This window comes from Arctopsyche grandis, chromosome 5 (assembly GCF_051622035.1).
Source record: "Arctopsyche grandis isolate Sample6627 chromosome 5, ASM5162203v2, whole genome shotgun sequence".
Taxonomy (NCBI): domain Eukaryota; kingdom Metazoa; phylum Arthropoda; class Insecta; order Trichoptera; family Hydropsychidae; genus Arctopsyche; species Arctopsyche grandis.
The window spans coordinates 20,157,837-20,176,798 of record NC_135359.1 but is presented as its reverse complement, the minus strand read 5'-3'; the positions used below and the strand labels follow the sequence as shown (position 1 = coordinate 20,176,798).

At 33.3% G+C, this 18,962-nt stretch overlaps 5 protein-coding genes across 8 annotated transcripts in view; 3 read left to right on the top strand and 2 right to left on the bottom strand.

The window, feature by feature from the left end:
* Nucleotides 1-1,054: 1,054 nt before the first annotated feature.
* Nucleotides 1,055-5,703, top strand: LBR (lamin B receptor). Its single transcript, XM_077431430.1, has 4 exons — nucleotides 1,055-1,198; nucleotides 3,213-4,437; nucleotides 4,605-5,037; nucleotides 5,136-5,703. Exons 2-4 carry the CDS (start codon nucleotides 3,214-3,216, stop codon nucleotides 5,411-5,413), a joined length of 1,935 nt encoding a protein of 644 aa, XP_077287556.1. The 5' UTR covers nucleotides 1,055-1,198; nucleotide 3,213; the 3' UTR covers nucleotides 5,414-5,703.
* Nucleotides 5,704-6,987: 1,284 nt separating this feature from the next.
* Nucleotides 6,988-8,507, bottom strand: LOC143912200 (ATP synthase subunit s, mitochondrial). 2 transcript variants are annotated; one of them, XM_077431447.1, is made up of 3 exons: nucleotides 8,419-8,507; nucleotides 8,020-8,333; nucleotides 6,988-7,947 (listed from the first exon to the last, which is right to left on the bottom strand). In XM_077431447.1, exons 2-3 carry the CDS (start codon nucleotides 8,330-8,332, stop codon nucleotides 7,679-7,681), a joined length of 582 nt encoding a protein of 193 aa, XP_077287573.1. In that variant the 5' UTR covers nucleotide 8,333; nucleotides 8,419-8,507; the 3' UTR covers nucleotides 6,988-7,678. The 2 variants fall into 2 exon arrangements, with proteins under 2 accessions (XP_077287573.1, XP_077287572.1); XM_077431446.1 differs by lacking the exon at nucleotides 8,419-8,507 and having other exon boundaries at nucleotides 8,020-8,341.
* A 143-nt stretch (nucleotides 8,508-8,650) lies between these two features.
* LOC143912198 (ras-related protein Rab-4B-like) lies at nucleotides 8,651-11,920 on the top strand. Its single transcript, XM_077431445.1, has 4 exons — nucleotides 8,651-8,838; nucleotides 9,091-9,171; nucleotides 10,286-10,618; nucleotides 10,694-11,920. The coding sequence occupies exons 1-4, from the start codon at nucleotides 8,790-8,792 to the stop codon at nucleotides 10,906-10,908; spliced, it is 678 nt and encodes a 225-aa protein (XP_077287571.1). The 5' UTR covers nucleotides 8,651-8,789; the 3' UTR covers nucleotides 10,909-11,920.
* Nucleotides 11,870-18,962, bottom strand: part of Hex-A (Hexokinase A) — a 33,465-nt gene continuing 26,372 nt past the window's right edge. For 2 of the 3 annotated variants that reach the window (XM_077431434.1, XM_077431435.1), the window contains exons 2-9: nucleotides 15,049-15,211; nucleotides 14,786-14,967; nucleotides 14,534-14,707; nucleotides 14,353-14,452; nucleotides 14,079-14,268; nucleotides 13,786-13,991; nucleotides 13,467-13,693; nucleotides 11,870-13,376 (exon numbers count right to left, since the gene is read on the bottom strand). In XM_077431434.1, coding sequence (XP_077287560.1) covers nucleotides 13,299-13,376; nucleotides 13,467-13,693; nucleotides 13,786-13,991; nucleotides 14,079-14,268; nucleotides 14,353-14,452; nucleotides 14,534-14,707; nucleotides 14,786-14,967; nucleotides 15,049-15,211 — 1,320 coding nt within the window. In that variant the 3' untranslated portion in view covers nucleotides 11,870-13,298. Of the gene's footprint in view, nucleotides 13,377-13,466; nucleotides 13,694-13,785; nucleotides 13,992-14,078; nucleotides 14,269-14,352; nucleotides 14,453-14,533; nucleotides 14,708-14,785; nucleotides 14,968-15,048; nucleotides 15,212-15,922; nucleotides 16,104-18,962 lie in introns of those variants that run through there. The other variant, XM_077431433.1, reaches the window with a different exon arrangement.
* Nucleotides 18,698-18,962, top strand: part of Nse4 (SMC5-SMC6 complex kleisin component Non-SMC element 1) — a 44,548-nt gene continuing 44,283 nt past the window's right edge. Inside the window, exon 1 of the mRNA XM_077431442.1 lies at nucleotides 18,698-18,867. The gene's annotated coding sequence lies outside the window, so the exon portion shown is untranslated. The remainder of the gene's footprint in view (nucleotides 18,868-18,962) is intronic.

Genomic DNA, 18,962 nt, shown 5'->3' with positions numbered 1-18,962 from the left:
ACTCTGTCTTCAGCTGTCATATAATAAACACGTGCATTAACATGCCAGTCGTCTCATTCGTTCATCCTCCATAAGCTTAAAGGTCGTGTTAAATGGTAATAGAAAATTTTAATGTCATGCAGAGTTTCGCGAATTTTTAAACACTGAAAATTTATTATATGTACATGCAGAAAATACTTTGAAAAGATTTATGTCATATTTTGGACAGTTTATGATTACTTGATTATAAAACAAACAAGTTGTGGAACACTCGGTATAAAATGATTTAATTATTCAATAATATTGTTGCGTAGGGGTGAGTTCAGGATCCAAATGAAAGGTCATAGTCGTTTCACAATATTTATTTAACGATTCAGGAGGTCCACCCGAGATCATCGCTCGCTCCAGAATAAACTGATCTACCGTGTGTACCTTCTTATAAAGAACAAGGTCGACCCGGGTCAGAAACCCTAGTAGGCCCGTAGGTCTGCCCGCACTTGCCCCGCTCTGTGAGAACTTACTTACCGAGTCCCGTTAGCCTAATCCGGCGTTTCTATTGTTCACCCACGAATGAACGTAGATGGTGGATACTATCTGCTATGTTCTCACGTTGCAAGACATTGAAAAAAAAATCGCCCGCACGATCGCGTGAAAATTCGTCGCACATGCAGTTTTCTGTACGGCAATTTTCCTGTGCGACAGGAGACCCGCCCGTGATTTTCATAGCGGCGGCTATCCTGGTAGCGATTCACATTTGGGATGTAACCTGTTTACCGTTATCATCCATTTATTCATTAGAATTATCTGAAAATGAAAGGTTTTGTAAACATATTTGAAATCGTAAGCAGATTTGATTTAGTGTAATAAAGTCAACTTGTATATCAGTTAGAAAAAAAAAGGTAGAATTGCACAAAATCATAAATGTTTTGAACGTTTGAGAGAGTGTCTATTTTTGATTATATATTTTTAAAAGTACATTTGATCACATGTATCTAGTTAAAATGCGATAGTCGAATTGAATTGTAAGGGGTGGTGGGAATGCAGGTTGCTTGGGGCATCGCGACCGTTGAAAAAAGGACCAATGAGAGTCGCGCGTTCGAACGCGCTCGCTGCGTCTCCTCACCGACTGTCGCAGACGCAGAGGCGAGACGCCCCCGATCGTCCTATTCTGCCCCTTCGCCCTTCGCCCTTCGCCCCCCGCGGGCCCGCCGCCTGAAAGGTATAAAAGTGCCCCAAACACCGCACCTCGCTACAATGGCTACAATGGCTACAATGGCTACAATCGCTACAATCGCTACAATCGCTACAATCACTACACTACGTTCGCTTCATTCGAACGGCGGTAAATCCTCACCCTTCACCCCACACTTTCAACATCTTTCATTTGTTTTCATTTCATTTTTTAGTTCGTTTTTGTTTTTGTTTCCGTGCATTGTTTGGTTCGGTGTCGTATTGTTTGTGCATAACCTCTGATGTAATTCGGTGCCGTTAACACTTGGAATTGTTCCCGAAAAGACCGTTTTTCGTCGTGGTGGTTCGCTCACCCCGTTGCCTATATTTATAACAGACTCTCAACTTTTGTAAAAATAGATACATTCTATAATCGACACACGTATTTGTATCTGTATTAGCATGCTCGACCATTTTCTATGTTCGTTTTTAATTTCTGTCGAATTCGAGTGTGCGTTTTATTTTTAAATAAACGTATTGGATATGTTTTTACTACAGTAGTGTCTGCCTGTCTTCTTTTTCGGCATCTATAATTGTCTACTCTCACTCATTGGCGAAATCGTAATGTGATTTTTTGGGCAAATTTTAAATTTGTAAATGTTTTTTTTTATTTTAATGTAGAGTATTCTTTTTGACAGAGGTGGATATTGAATTGAAGCAATTTAGCGTAATTGCATATATTTTTGACATATTTTTTCGGTGCAATTAAAACAAAACAAAAATTCGTACGCCATCTTTTTTTTTTTCATTACCGCTAAAACAAATGAAAACAAAATTATTAACAAAGTTTAAGTACGTGGATATATTTTTTTTAATTCAATTTAGATTTACAAAAAATAATTTAATTATTTTAGAATTTTCCTTAGAAGTTCAAATTAAATGACATACTGATTTTTGAATAATTTTCTACATATTGAACCATTGCAATATTAGTCATTATATTAAATTCCTTATATTAATTACATCCGTTGATAAGCATTTATCACACTATTTCCAACACACTGCATTATAATATTAGATCGGGAATCATAATTTATGTACTGATTTTAATTACATACTCAGCCGCTTTGCTATTGTACTCTTCTACAACTGTTTGTTTGTGTACGAAATTTGACCGTTCTATTCTGAAAACCGTGGAATTGCATAGTGGTAGTAATTCGCTCAGACGTTTTTTTTTATGAGAGCCCTGCATTCGTTTATGAGAGGTATGAGTAATACTAAAAATCGTTTACGATTTAAGTTGAGGGCCATGAGATAATATACCAATCTGGATTAGTATAGTAGACAAACATAAAAATTCATTTTTACATGAATGTGGTGTGAATCCTGGCAGATAGCGCTGTCCAGGACCACGGTTGTGATGTGGTGGGTGAGGTGAAGATCAAACACCTTCGGTTTTCAAATGTAATTTATTACAACAATACTATGCGGTGGCTTAATGGCCAACTGCTCCAAGTGCAAAGTTAACTTCTACTGACTCTTTCATCCACTCTTCAGGAGAAGCTGGGGTTAAAGTTCCAGGGCCCGGACTACTTAAGGGGCCCTGTGTTGGGACGTTCGTCTGATCGATATTGATATTTTATATTATTCTACACGAAAATACATACATATATTTCTTTAATGCTAAATGTTTATTATTTTTCGATCTGCGCATTCTTTGTGTCCATGTTATATCGTATTTTCTTATTCGATTATTTCAAAAAATAGCATTTAACATATAGGTTTTTTTCTAATAGTTCTAATAGACTTTTCGCATATTAAAAATATATCTATGAGATTTTTTTTTGGTTTGTCATTGGGTATGGAATTATTTTTCCAGGGCCCGGGACTCCTCTCGGCGGCCCTGTATGTATATATACCTAAAATATATGTGTGTAAATAGATATTGAATTACTGACTCGTCTCATTGTAATATACTTATGTCTATAAGCAATTAATTTTTATTTACATTTTTCTACATATGAATTTCATTAATTTAATCTTGGATTCGTTTTTTGTTTTAGTATGAAATCTTCTAAAATAGAGCCCATTGTCACGAGATCGAGTCGATCGACCAAATCACGAATAGTTGAAGAAAGTCCACCTAAGGTTCGAAATATCCGATCTTCCCCATCCCGATCTCCTGGCAGAAGAAAGTTATCGCCTGTTACGACTCCTAAATCGTCAGGCCGAAGATCTCCCGCTCGTCGGTCGCCAGCTAGAAGATCTCCAGCGCGAAAATCACCCTCCCGGAAATCGCCCAAAATTAAGGAAGTGACCGTTCCGAAATCACCATCGAAACGATCAGCAATAAAATTGTTGAAAACTAAAGACGTCCTTGATTCGATTCCAAATGATGTTCCAGTAAATGATTTATTTGTTAATGAATCCACCACTAACGGTGTCGATTTGGCGAATAAAATTCGAGCAAGTTTGCGTGAGCGAAATCCTTACATTTCATACGAAACTTCGAGTATGTCTCGTAGATTACGCACTAAAGACCGAGAGGACAGTTTTGAAAATATGCAGCGTCTAGCTCAGAATACAGCATTGCCGAAAAATGACAAATCTTTTGATAAATCCGAAAATGGAAATATATCCGAAGATGAAACCCCGCTACACTTTTTTGAAACACGTAAACTAATCACTCCAAATATTGTGGCACAAAAACGTAACGCCACTTATATGGATTCAATAGTTGGAGCCCTTTTAATTGTGTCATCACCTCTCCCGTTTATAGTGGCAAACGTATTGTGCAGTAATCAACCTTGCACATTCACCGAACAACCCAATCTGAGTATGTACACTAAACTGGAAAGTTGGATTAATATACGGTCTGCTTTAATCGTCTTCTGCTTTTTCATATTGAATGCTTTAACAATGCTTATTCCGTACTTTGGACGAAGAACTATTATGCCAGATGGCAAAAGTTCGTTTATTGCTAATGGTGTATTTTCGACTTCACTTATTATTACCTTATCAGTGCTAGTCAATGAATTTTATGTACCGATTTACCAAATCGTATATGATGACTTTGTTCCACTGACTGTATGTATGGTACTTAGTGGTAGCCTTCTTGCATCGGCCACATACATAAAAGCTAGAAGAGCACCTTCTGGGCAAAAAAATCCCCATGGAAATATTGGATCGGTGTTCTACGATTATTTTGTAGGAAAGGAAACAAACACCACTTTCTTCAAATATTTTCATGTTAAAGTCTTAATGTTTCGGCTTTCTCTTTGTGGATTGGTAAGTTTTTCTGTTATAGGTGGTGATTAACCCTTTCTGTGCTTATTACATTTATTACAACTAATGTTCTAAATTTATTTAATTGAAAACTTTAACACTCAAAGGATTTAATCACATTGATATTTTTACATAATATGCAAAATTTAAGAAATGGTGTTAACTTTCAGATTTTGGTGAACTTCATTTGGATGTATCGCAGCTTAAATGTTAAAAACCTACCTGCAATTACTTCACAATCATTGCTCAATGCCAGCACTTATGAGAATCTTTTGGAGAGTATTACACTGCAGCCGACTTTACTTGTGTTTTGTCTCATGCAAATGATTTATGGTTTCGATACCCTCTTGTTTGAATCGGGACAGATGACCACCTTTGAATTTCAATATGAAGGCATTGGATACATGGCATGTATCGGTTTTAATATATATGCAGTATTTCCGACACTTTTAACGAAACGTATTCATGAACATAATATTGTTTTGCCAAATTGGGCACTTGTGTTAGTGTTGGCTCTGTTTTTCATTGGATTCTTCATATATCGTTCAAGCAATTCGCAAAAGGATTTATTCAGACAAAATCCCCTCAATCCAAAAATTGCCCGTGAGTTGTTTTCATTATCGTGTATTGAATAAATATGTATAATATTATATGTATTGTAGTCATTACTAACCTCTTATTTATAATGATTTTGTTTTCAGATCTTGAATCAATATCAACTTTCCATGGAAAGCATATACTTGTAGGTGGTTGGTGGGGATTTGTGCGACATCCAAATTATTTGGGTGATCTTATATTACACACAGCTTGGGCTATCGGAACTTACAATGCTATTCCTATATATTCTACGATTATTACCTATGGTCTCTTAATTCATCGTGTACGAAGGGTAGAGTTGCGCTGTGGTGAACGATACGGACCAGCTTGGAAACTTTATTGTCTGCGAGTGCCATATAACCTCATACCAGGGGTGTATTAATATGGAATTTTTATTTTAAATGTGTTTCGTTATCGTGTATGTTTATATATACTTCTTGATTACTGTAAAAAAAATTGTTCTGTTCTTGAAATTTGATCATTACATAATAGACAAAAAAAAATCAGCAATGTGAATACCACAAGATTGAAAACTGCCATTTTATCAGAATTTATTTCAATGAAATTTTTGTAATACATATATTTTTATATTGATGTATGTAAGATTTCGGTCACCGTGATTTTACAGAATGTTAAATTACAGAAAACGCAAATATCAGAATGCAAAGATCGAAAATCGAAAGATCTTAAGTCGAAAGATCAAAAAAAAATGGTGCATGGTAAACGGTACATACTCACTTAATTTGCGCGAGCAGGATACAACACGAACAAAAGGAACATGCTTTTCCTCCCGTGTTAATGTGCGCGCGCAGAATACGGGAGGAAAAGCATGTTCCTCTTGTTCCTGTTGTATCCTGCTCGCGCAAATTAAGTGAGTATGTACCGTTTACCATGCATCATTTTTTTTTGATCTTTCGATTTCCAATCTTTGCCTTCCGATATTTGCGTTTTCTGTAATTTAACATTCTGTCAAGTCACGTAGACCCGTAAGATTTATGTAAAAAAAACCATATTGAATACAATTGAACTATATACATATATACATTCTTTTAGCATTCTCTCTTTAAATTCAGCCAACAATGCTCAATATATGTTTATATTATTTAGCACAAATTTTATAATTCGGATATATTCATATATTAGGGTTAATTAAATTAAAAATTTTAATTTTTTGTTCAACTATCAAAATTGATTTTGACCCTCGATGATTTTAAGTATAAGTTCCCACCTGAAAGAAGCCATTAGAAACTATTTTTATTAGGTAGTTTATAAGCTATTATAGATTATATAAACATAAATAAAAATATTTTTAATATTACTATTTTATAAATTACAATATCAATTGTAATTATGCAATATTACAGCTCAAAAATAGAACTTATGTTTATACACATATATATTTAGTATACATTTGTAAATACATAAAAAATAATTAGATTTTTTCTTTCGATGCAATATTTTATGTTTGCAAAGTATTTGATAATTAAATTACGTAAATATATTGAGTCCATTCATGCTACTTTTCACATGAATTCGATTGTTTGTCTTCATTGTGTTATAAAATGGCAAAGTTTAGAATTCTCATATATTCTTCTCACGTTTACATACGTACGTTCTTGTATGTGTACACATTTTTTAACTATAAATGATATATTTGTTTTAATGCCATGGTTTTTATCAAATTTGTGTAACATTTTTAATTTTATATATGTGATGTATTATCAAATAATTATAGTGACATTTTATTTTAATATTAAATGTTAGCAGATCATATTAGTGTCTTATACTTGCTCCATACATTGGTTGTTGGCACCCAATGGTGTATTTAAATATAATATTCATACATAGTCATGCAAATTGTCTTCTTTTGGGCAAGGCATTCCAGAAATATGTAAAGTTGGATGCCAATGGCATATTTGCGGGGCCGGTATTAAAGGACAATGAAAAATGCTTTTTTAATTCACTTTTATTTCCAATCAATAATCCAAAGCTAATTTTGCTCAAATAAATATATGTAATCTTTTAATTGTTATTAAAACATAAGTAGCTGTTGTACTCTGTGTGGATATGTTTATGTAATGTGTTGTATTGAATTGAGGATCTGGAAAAGTCTTAATGTTGCTATCAGTGATTCTGAAATCCTACGATTTCAGCCACATTAAAATTGCCTTAAGATTGTTAAATTGTTTATTAATTATATTTCAGATCTCTTAAGCATATGCCATAAAATGGAGTAGAGAATCTTTATTATTGTATAATTATCTAATTAAAATGAAATAATGTTTACATGATTATTAAGATTTAGATATATGAACTTTTAAAATGAATGACAAAATTTTAAGACCTAGTGAAAATACTGAAACTGTGATCACCACATATGAGGATTTATTTGTTAATATTGATATTTACTAATGTGGTTTTTCATGTTTCGCATTTGTAAACATTTTTGTAGTACAAATTTTATTTGAAATTGACAAAATTAAATACAAGTTCTATTGGAAATTTGTGTGGTTCAAATTTTTGCAAATATATTTGTATTTTCTGTTTGTTTCTGTAGTTCTTAGTAATAAAAAATTACATCAATATTTTTTAATTTGTTTTTAATAATACACGAAAACATCATTGACTTCCTTTAATGATCATTCATCTAATCTGTTATTTTACAATTTGGTAACATGTTTTTTAAATGATCTTTGCATTTATTTATATCATTCACACCTGGTAGATCCAACAATATGAGTTCCTTGAGAGTATCAAGCTTGGGCAGATTTAGTAATCCTTGATCGGTGATGTTTAAACAGCTAGAAATCTGAAGATATTTAAGAGGAGAATCTACATAAGAGAAGTTCTTCATCGCTTCGTCTTCTATGTAGCTGCAATTGTGAAGGACTATTTTTTCGATTTGTTTGCATCCCTCTGAAACACGTGACTTACGCTTAGGGAAACGAAAGGCAATGGCATTTACATATTTTATTTGAAAACGCTTACTGAAGTGTTCGAAGCCGTAATGGGATATGCTTGAATCTGAAGCGTCGACTTCAGCGATAGCAGGTTTAGTTCCGCCGAAAGATAAAGTATTGTAATCGGTGCTCAGTTGGGCAGCACCCACCCATCTCAATGCAGCTCCATTTCTCAACAGCCATTCTGCACACGCTCCATTCGAACCGATCATTTTCACACGATCAGGATCCACCTGATTGAACATCTTGTTCAGCCAATGCCAAAAATACCGGTTTTGTGATCCGAAGACATTCTTTCGGTAGGTATCCAAGAATTGGGCTCTACTCGCGATCTTGAACATTCTGCAATTAAAACGAAATTAACCATATTTATAGTACATCAACAATAGGACGGCATATGAACTTTCAGTTGTGGAGTAAAACGAACGTCAAGATATTACGAGAAGCAATTCCGACTTAGCTCGAGATAAATACGACCATCAACACAAACTGCGATTGCGTCGTAAATATTATATTTAACATATTGTATGCATATAATATTTGTGTAATTTTTGCTTCGAAAGTGTATTATTTATATTTTTATGCGATGTTGCATCAAAGTTGATGTACAAATAATCTTTTTTTTTTTTGTCTTATGTTGAATATCATGTATGGCCGTTAAACACATTGTTACGTTCTTATTATGTGTCAGCAGTGCAGGTCGCAGTAGCCCGTCGATTGGATTTTTGACAGTTCTGGAGATCAGAAGGTCGGCAGATTAGCTGATAGTGTCGGATAGCGGTTAGGTTAGATATTGTGATGCTGGCTGCTGTGCGACCTCGTCCTCCTGATATGTCTGAATCATATGGTAAGCTCATTTCAACGCCACTCACTTACTCACTGGCCGCTCTAAATTTGCGGTTTATCGTTAATCAAGCGATATTTCTTTAACTATACCAAGTAAGACGTATGCCATGTGCCACATGTGCTTCCAAGGAAAGTGATTTTCATATTGAGTTATTGCTACATTTATCTGGGCGTTATTGTTTTGTTTGTTAAAACCTAAAAATATTTGAACACCAGAAAAATTTATTTATGATTGATGTATTTTTGATTTCAGAATATCTCTTTAAGTTTCTTATAATTGGCAGTGCTGCTACTGGAAAATCATCTCTCCTTAATAATTTTATTGGAAATAAGTGTAAGTGAACCAATAACTGAGGCCATTGGAATTATAGGACAAGATGCATCAGAAATAATTTAAAAAATATATTAACTCATTTGCAAATGTTAACACATTGTATGCGGGGTGCTGTGACTAATCGCTTACGACCTACTGCGGGCAATTGCATATTAGCGTAATCCCGCAATTATTTGCAAATTACATAAAATGTCATAACTTTCAAAGTATTTATCATATTTTAATAATTTTTCAATATCAAACTCACCAAATCCTGATCCAATTAACTTAATAAAATAAAGAAAGAAAAAAAAAGAGTATTTATACTTTACCCGACCATAACTACCAGACTACGTAATCAATAAAAATACCCTTTACGCAAGTAATTATCAGTCGGCTTAAAGGGTATTAATACCCATCCCGCATTGAATGTGTTAATGTTGTTAAACAATTGTTTGTATTAAGAGGGCTGTACACCCGAAACCTTAATTTTGTTGCCGTTCCTTTCTTCGGTATATATATTGAGTGAATGCGACAGTTTCGCTTCGACCAGATAATACGTATTTTAAATCGACAAAATTGAGGTTTTGTATTCTCCTATTTTCTCCTCCAAAACTGGAACAATTTTTAAAAAAAATTCATCATCGGTATGAGAAAGATATTTTCTGTGCAACTATGCGCGTATTTTTTTTAAATCGACCGTTAAATTAGCACGCTGGACTCTTTTCGTGGGTGTAAAAAAGAGGTGATTTTATAGATGTTTGGCGGCTCCTAGCTCCTATAAAAAATAACTAATCAAAAAATTAAAACGATAGATGCATCCCAATGGTGGATATCCATAGCATATTTATTAAAAAATAATTTATCAAGTGTCATAATTGAGGAAGGAAGAAGTGTAATACGTTTGTATGGACAAGGCGCTGGTGTCCAGCCCTCTTAATAATGATAATAATGCAATTGTTTTAATACTCAATCTTTTCATTGGAAAACACGTATTCCGGTCATAAGTATATTTATATTTAAAAATAATTTCTTTTGCATCACCTTTAATTGCTCTTTTGTTGCAATTGTCTCATTTAATATTATTATTAGTATTATTTATAGATTTCGTAATAACCACAATGCATGATTTTAGTCAAAGATGATAGGTGTCACACAGTTGGGGTTGAGTTTGGTTCAAAAATAATCAACATTGGAGGCAAAGCGACAAAACTTCAAATATGGGATACAGCAGGACAGGAGAGATTCAGATCGGTGACCAAGTCCTACTATCGTGGAGCTGCTGGCGCACTGTTAGTTTACGATAGCACATCTCGTGATTCTTTCAACGCTCTCTCGAATTGGCTGAGGGACGCACGCACATTGGCTAGTCCCAATATTGTCATCTTGTTAGTCGGTAACAAAAAGGATTTGGAGCAAGCGAGAGAAGTCACGTTCATGGAAGCAAGCCAATTTGCACAAGAAAACGGTATGTTTTTTTCTTTGTCAATATGATACGTCATTTTGATATCCAAAAACGTTGTATGTGTATGATTGTTTTCAGAATTAGTCTTCCTTGAGACGAGTGCGAAAACAGGAGAAAATGTCGAAGAGGCCTTCTTGAAGTGTTCGAAGACTATTCTTGCCAAAATAGAAACCGGTGAATTAGACCCTGAAAGAATCGGCTCTGGAATTCAATATGGCAGTTCCGGAATGCAAAGACTGTCCAGAGAAGCACCGCCTACTCGAAGTCAACCAGACTGTGTTTGTCACACATAATTGTTTATATTCCATTTCTGTCAAATTAATTCTATTCCATTGTTGGGCATTTAAGTCCTTCAAAAATAATACAAGCTTGTCAAGTTGATCAGATTAATAATGGGTTCTCTAATTTTGAGAAATGTTAATTGAAATATTGCTATGTAGTAATATATAATCACGACACTATTATTTGAGCCACTATATTTGAAAGTGGCACAAGTCTAATTTTCTTCATTTCGAGAAATATTTCGCAAAACATTAAATACATTAATGTTTTGCGTTTAACAATATTGGCAAATACTGATGGCCTGTAATACGTTTCTTTTGCTTTTCCGAGATTCTGGACATATCGAATTAAAAGAAGTGATAACAATTTGTGAATTAAGTAAAACAGAAGTAGTGTTTTTGGAACTGAAAATTGGACTTCCGCCATTTTCAAATATAATGGCTCATTTCATGAAATCGTTTTAATATTTAATGTTACAATAATTATAAATTTATGATATTTTATCTAACGTCTCAATTCAAATTCCTATAAAAATGTTTAGATTTTTAAAAATATATTATGCATGATAAATATTTATGTATGGATGTGTTGATTTTATTATATGTTGATGTAAAATTCTTACCATCATAAATTTCATGATTGAATGGTTTTTTATTGAGTGTTTAGAAATTATTATTTTTAAATTTTTATTTTAATCGTGAATTATTTTTAGTATACAAAAAATATACTTGGAAATTTTAAAATGTAAAAATTATTCATCTTCAAAAATGATATTTTACTTCATATAATTTCCAGGCTCTATGTGATTTCAAATGTAAATATTGACTAATTTTCCAAATAAACATTATTTATTTAACTCGTTTTAAGTTTTATTTCGTCAGGTGAATAAAATCATATACACATTTCTTTGATTTCAGGACAGGGAAATAAATTAAAAGGATAAGAGAATATTGTAAAATTTTGCTTGTAATTTTTATATTTTGGCAAATGAAATACATTGAGACAAATTTGCATATAATTCATACAAAATTTTTTGCTGTATTTGCATGCCTTTTTTCCATGTTAAATCTCGCATCGAACTTTGTTCGACATTATTGAATCCACACATGGAAGGACGGGCTAAGATTTTTATAATAATATTTTACACTTGCCGTTGAATGCCAATTGCAATGAAAACTGTTACAAGTCAATACTTATAAACATTACAACAACGTTTCTTTTAACATAACATTCAAATTTAACTGTACGTTCATCTTGCTCATCCTTTCATCTCCATTCACAATCAATACTAACTAAATGTGTCAAGGACACACCAGGAATTTATTTATTATGCGCTAAATCAGTTCTTCAAAGTGCTTTTCTAGAACCAACACAAGCCTTGTTGATTGATTGCTGTATGCGAAAATCGGTAATGATCACAAAAAATAAACATCTTAGCTCATCAACAAATACATAGGTTCAACGAATCGCAATACTTTCAGGAACACTACTACAATCTTTAAATATTTCTTTTTTTTTTATAAATGAACACAGTTCATAAATTTCAAATATACTATCGCTTCATTACCATTACTGGCATTTCCGAATTAGTTACAAAATCACAATTTTGGCCCTGCCAAACGTAAAAATTGAAAATAGAACAGATCAGCACCATATGTATGTACATATATATACGCGCACACACATATATATTTATTATTCAATTTTTTGATACAATTCATGGTGTTAATCAAATATAAATCAATTTCTTTTAAAAAAATAATTCATCAAGTATGACAATCGATTTACACATACTTTCAATATCATACAACTTTAGATCTTAGCAGCACCAGGCTGCTTATAATATATAATAAATTTTGGTCAGTTAAATAATTTAAAAGTTTTCAATTATAATAATGTCTTTAAGATTAGAAATACTTTACATTTTGTTTGTAACATTACTTTTAAAACAATCTCACACTCGAAATTTAAAATATGTACAATATTTAAATATACTTATCAAAAACAAAAAAAAAAGACTTAAACATATCAAACTTATCATAATTTCATATATAAAAACAAATTTTTAACCCTAAAAGTATTTAAAATTTTATTCTAGTGTCTCATAACGATCACTCTAAAATGCAGTCTATCGAGGAATCCAAATAACTAGCTACCTACAGTTGTGTCCATATTAATATTGTACAAATAAAATGATCTTGAAAATGGTCAATTTTAAAATTGATTAATACTTCGTTCAAATAACTGGTTACATATTTTAAGTAATTTAATTTAATTAATAATTTACAAATGTAACATTTCTCAAAATAGTATAAAATACAATTATTCTACTACTCAAAAATTAACTATATAAGTATAAAGTAATTGGTATGTTACGAAATAATATACTATATCAGTAATGTTATTGTTGTCGACACGCAACAGCGGCAACTAACGCCGCACCACGACCACTACCATCTTCTGACAGCATCAAATCAAACTGAAATCATAACAATACAAATCAATCTATTAGCCACTTATGTACTTCCATTGAAAATAAGAGACGAACCAATCCAAAAATATAAAATACCTTAATTCCAGGAGTTACGAGTTGAGAAATTCTCTCTACCATGAGATCATGGAAGTGGGGGTGGAACCTATACACTGAACCATCAATACCGACGGTGACGTGAGGCTCTCCCATCTTGTTGATAAGGGTAGCGATGCCCGCTGACACCAAATGGGCGGCACGCATTGACACGCACTCACAAATAAACCTCACATTGGCGCAGTCTTGATCTGTAGCGTGGGGCAAACCTAAAAGATCATTTTTATGATAATTAAAATCAAATCAAATTACTGACAAAAAAACGAACACAATCATACAATTAAAATATTGACATAATTACCAAGCTCGTCCATAACGTCTCTGCAATTCATGTAATCGCCTTTTTTGTCCGATTCTATTTCAGATACGTATTTTGTGTAGAAATTTCCTTTTCTGTACAAAAGATCAGATCCAATTCCGCCAAATAGGAGACCCTCTTTTGTAAATCTAACTAAGGCTAACCTAACAAGCTCTCCCATATACATTCCGGATATCATTTTTTCTTGACTGAATATATAAAAAGAATTTTAATTATTATTTAAATGAAAACGATTGATTGATTGATTACAATTAAAACAAATAAAAAAAAATTACATTTGTTTTCCAGGGTTGATGGAGCTGGAATCGACCTCTCTATCATATTCTGTCCTGACGAAATCTAAAGCTCCATTATCACCGAAAGCACCCCACTCAGTATTTACCAAAACGTCATCTTTTGTCGATATTCCATCAAACAATTCAGCATTTTTTGTCTTTTCGACGTAGCAAGCATTACTTCCAGTTCCTGTATTAGTATTTAAATTACATTATTATAAGCTTACAACAAAAAAAAAAACAATGCATGAATAGAGCAAAAAATAAAACTTACCGACGATTAAGCCAATTCGGCAATTGTGATTTTTCCAAGCGCAAGACATAAGAGTACCAGTTGTGTCGTTCAAAATAGCACATACATCAATTTGAACGTCCTATAATGAATACAACAAAAATAATATTGTATCATAATAAATTTGTATTATAAATTCAATATCAAAATAAATTGAACATACGCCACGTCTAGCAATGGCATCTTTCAGCAGTTGCACAACATCTTCACCGACGACACCGGAGCATTTGAATCCTTTGGTCCAACGCTCGAGCATACCTTTGGTAAGACCCAATTGTTTAAGAGGAAAACTGAACGTGAAACCGAGAGGAAGACGCTCTTTGTATACATCATTTTCCTGTTTGAATAATGCGAATTTAAGAAATTGGTACAAACACATTCAATTCAATAACAAAAAATCAATAAAAGTAGTGACCTTCATAAAATTAGACAAACATTCAGCAATGTGATCAAAAAGAGAAGTACCAGAGCCGACCATGATGCTTTGAGGAATTGCGTAAATTTTTGATTGCATATCGAAATGATTTTCAGCCAACGTAATGATGAGGACCCTGAAGTTAGTGCCCCCGAGATCCAAAGCTAAAAACTTTCCTCGTTCTGAAAATAAAAATCAACATTAATTAGCACTCCAAAGATTCAATTTCCTGAACGACATTAGATGGAGAGAAATCAACGAACCTTTGCCATTAGGCAAATCTTGAACATATGTAACGAAACATTTGACTACGGATTCATCGTGAGTCTTCTTCCCTAATCCCTGATTCAACTCGTGCAGCAGCCGGGTCATCATCTCCCGGCTCTGCTTGTCCGTAATCAACAACTCTCGGCATTGTTCGCGAATCTGAAACAACCAATTCGTCAACATAAATCACCTGTACGAAATCAACACGAGTCATTTAATAAATAGGTATATGGAAAAATTATAAATGTCGATAGATTGTAGCATTGTGCAGATAATGAATTTCAATGTCATGACGGAACTGATACTGATGGCCGTGGCACGTGATTTAACATATAAGTTATGGATAATCTACCAGACAAAATATGTAATTAGACGAGATAAAGAGACGTGCTTGAATCGGATTGAAAAAATACACGACCATTATCATAAAAAAATCTTCACTCGAATAATTCTAAGTATAGATAAAATAAATTTTAGTTCGAAAAATATTCATATACAAGTTGAGGCATATTTTTAAATTATAAAAAAAAAATTTAATATAAAAGTAGGCAACAATTGAATGATACGAAATTCAAAAGCTAAAACAAAAGAGAAAGTTGACAATTTAAGCAATTCAAACAACACTCGTATGTCGTATGGATAGTAAACGTTTTGACATTTTCAGCAGAGTGAAGTGCGAAAGTACAGAATTCGTCCTTGATCAAGGTCACACAATTCGCACCGAAACAATTAGCATTCGAGTTCCGCAATATTGGCGGTAAGTTCGCTTTGGGCTATAAAACGATGCTAAAATAAGTCAGAAGCGAATGTGACGGTGGGAACAGTTAAAAAATAAAAAGCGAGGAAAAGTGAGGAGTTGGCAAGACTGACCGCAGGTAAAACACAGGTGGCGTGACCCATACTAGACGTTGTCGTTCGAGTTTGTTGTTGTTGTTGTGACGCGACCGACGCCGGACACCGAACCGATGCAACTGAAAGCCGAAAGGCTCGTCGGCTGTGCGGTCTTCGGTCTTCTAGCGCCGACCACACCCCCACCACCCACCACCCACCACCCACTACCCACTACCCACCACTCACTTCCATTCGGCTCGACGTCACGTACCTCAGCGTCGCATTTTTTTATTCATTTTTTGATTCATTGCAATTTAAACATGTATTCATTATTAAAATATTTCGACCATGAGTAGTAGAATGAACACAAAAGTGTTTCGCTATTGTCAACCATGTTTATTTGCTCTTTTGATTTATACGGAAATCGAGAGGTCTGTTGTTATTTAACGAGCAACAAGACAACGCCGAAGTATGTTAATTATTATCAATGCTGGTTTTAGGGGGGGGGGCTGGGTCGGGCGCGCCGAGTATGTTGGGGCGCCATTCCATGCACCGAAGGCGTTTTAAAATTTAAAATTAGGGCGCCAAAGACCCTAAAAAAATTTGGATTAGAGTTCCAAAGGCGGAACTTAAATTGATTATTTGAAATTGAAACTTACGATGTCACAAAATAATTTGTCACAATTTTCTAGGGGCGCTTAGAAAAAATTGCTCGAGGGCACCATAGGGTCTAAGGCCGGCACTGATTATTATGTAGCAAGATGAGTTCATTCCGTTCCATCGACTTGAAATTTCTCAACATTCGTTTCTCGCTCATTTCTCGTCTGCTTGAACGGGAGTTTGTATTTATACATGTATCAGTGGCGTGCGGTAAAAGTCTCTCTCCCTCCGTCGTACATCCTCACTTATTTTGCGCGAGCAGGATACAACAGGAACAAGAGGAACAGGCTTTTCCTCCCGTTTCCTGCGCGCGCACACTAAGCAAGGCTAAATGACAAAAAGAGAGATAATTTTACCGCATGCCACTGATATATGTATATATATATGATATATACATGGTACCGTTTATCATGCACCCTTTTTTTTTGATCTTTCGACTTAATGCTTATTTGCTTTTTCGACCATTTCACTTTCGGTCACGTGAAGTAGACCCGTGTATGTAATATCTTTAATATATAAGGAATATGGTGATTATTCATTGATTTTTGAGCCATAAGCACACCTTACAAATATTTAAAAAATATTTTAAAATCAAACTTGATCGTTAAGTTTACCTCGTAAAATTAGTATTTCCCTGTATTAATTATTTGTGTATAAATATAAACACAAACTCCTGTTCAAGCAGATAAGAAATAGTTGACATAATGCGTCTAAAAGTTGAAGAATTTGAAGTTGATGGAACGGAGCGCACCCGGTTAAGAGATAATGTATGATGTCAGATTGAGAAAGTGTTTCATAAATAATCAAATAAAAACAAAGTTTGTAAGATTTCATACAAGTCAAATCAAGAAATCCCCCCCCCCCCCTCCGTCCCCAAAGAAATTGAACAATATTTTTATTTAAATTTCTTCAAATATTAAGAAAACATGATAATAATATTACACAATTTTGTGGCAACGATATTATAATTGATTTTGTGTTGTAATTAATTTTATTTGATTGGTTCTTGTTTTTGAGATTTTTTTAATATTTGACTTTTCAGTTTTTAATTTTTGCGAGAGGATCCATGCTTTTTACTACGGAGACAAAAAAATCTGTGTCAGTGATTTACACTTTTTATCACAGCTATTACCTATTCTATAAAGATTATTTATACGTTTTTCAAAAGGAACATTTATCGGTTTTATATCATAAGCGATTTTAAAATATGATAATGAAAAAAAATTATAATTGATCTTAATTATAATACTTTTAGAATTTTTACTATATTATTTCAATAATTTGAGTGATATATTTTTTCAATGATTTAATCAAATCAAATTGCTGCATATTATAAAATCACATTAATTAAAAAAAGTGTTTATCGTTTCTAGTATAATAGTATGTATGTATAATCGTGCGTGAATATTTTGATAATATTATTCGTGAACGCGAAAATATGTGAGGCTAAAAGGGATTGTTCATTAATAAAATATATAAATTTATTACACATGCAATTAAATTTTAGAAATCGGCATCATCGTTCCAGTAAAATGTGGTATATTTCAAATTCCGAGAATGTCAATCAAATGTAATCGTTTACATATTTGGATCACCACTCAATCATTACAATAATCGCACGGTTATCATATTGATAAGATCAAATTAAGGATTAATTTTCTCGTTTTGATTAGTGGTTTTTGAAGTTATATAAAATAAATCAATGCTCATCTATCACTGTCATATCACGTGTTACAATACAATTTATTTAGTAATGTAAATATCATCTATAATTATTCCCAATCGTAACTCATAATTTAAGTTATAACTCTTTGATTAAATCCACATTGACCATGTACATATGTAAGATTTAAGAGTATGTTAAATTGAATTAGATAAAGTGAAGTTTATCCAGTGTCGTCGAAAATTATCAAAACAAGCTGAAAAGTTGAATATTTGTTAATTATAATATAAAAGTTTGATAAAATTATAAAATAACTAAAATCGAGTAATGCTGCATTCCCTAATTTCAAATGTACATCAGCACATGCAAATATCAAATATCCTTTAACATCAATGTTTCATGCGGGAAGAAAACATCAATGCTTAATGCGGGAAGTGTTAAATAGTCCATAAGTACACTTATCACTTTGTGCACTTGTGGCTGCGTTCAGCAGTCGCGTGCTCTCTTGCCATCTGTTAAGTCATCTACTCAACATTATAGCAATCTATTTTTATAGCGTGTTCTTTGCAAATATGTAGTGAATTGAAAATCAAGTGTGTGTAAAGCCACGAACAATAGAAGTGAAACTATGATATAAATGTGCAAATCACCTTTGTAGAGGGTAAATTGTGAATGTGCGCGAGAGTGTAATCATTAGTCACAGGACCCAGAAGGTGCCGCGCATTGTCCAAAGGTTGTAAATGCATTGTTAAAGGT

Excerpts from the sequence above, each read along its gene's own strand:
- LBR (XM_077431430.1), top strand. The coding sequence starts at position 3,214 with ATGAAATCTTCTAAAATAGAGCCCATTGTCACGAGATCGAGTCGATCG. Across the intron at positions 4,438-4,604 it reads GGCTTTCTCTTTGTGGATTG|ATTTTGGTGAACTTCATTTG; the intron begins GTAAGTTTTTCT and ends GTTAACTTTCAG. Across the intron at positions 5,038-5,135 it reads CCTCAATCCAAAAATTGCCC|ATCTTGAATCAATATCAACT; the intron begins GTGAGTTGTTTT and ends TTTTGTTTTCAG.
- LOC143912200 (XM_077431447.1), bottom strand. The coding sequence starts at position 8,332 with ATGTTCAAGATCGCGAGTAGAGCCCAATTCTTGGATACCTACCGAAAG. Across the intron at positions 7,948-8,019 it reads TTACGGCTTCGAACACTTCA|AGGGATGCAAACAAATCGAA; the intron begins GTAAGCGTTTTC and ends CACGTGTTTCAG.
- LOC143912198 (XM_077431445.1), top strand. The coding sequence starts at position 8,790 with ATGCTGGCTGCTGTGCGACCTCGTCCTCCTGATATGTCTGAATCATAT. Across the intron at positions 8,839-9,090 it reads TGATATGTCTGAATCATATG|AATATCTCTTTAAGTTTCTT; the intron begins GTAAGCTCATTT and ends TTTTGATTTCAG. Across the intron at positions 9,172-10,285 it reads TAATTTTATTGGAAATAAGT|TCAAAGATGATAGGTGTCAC; the intron begins GTAAGTGAACCA and ends GCATGATTTTAG.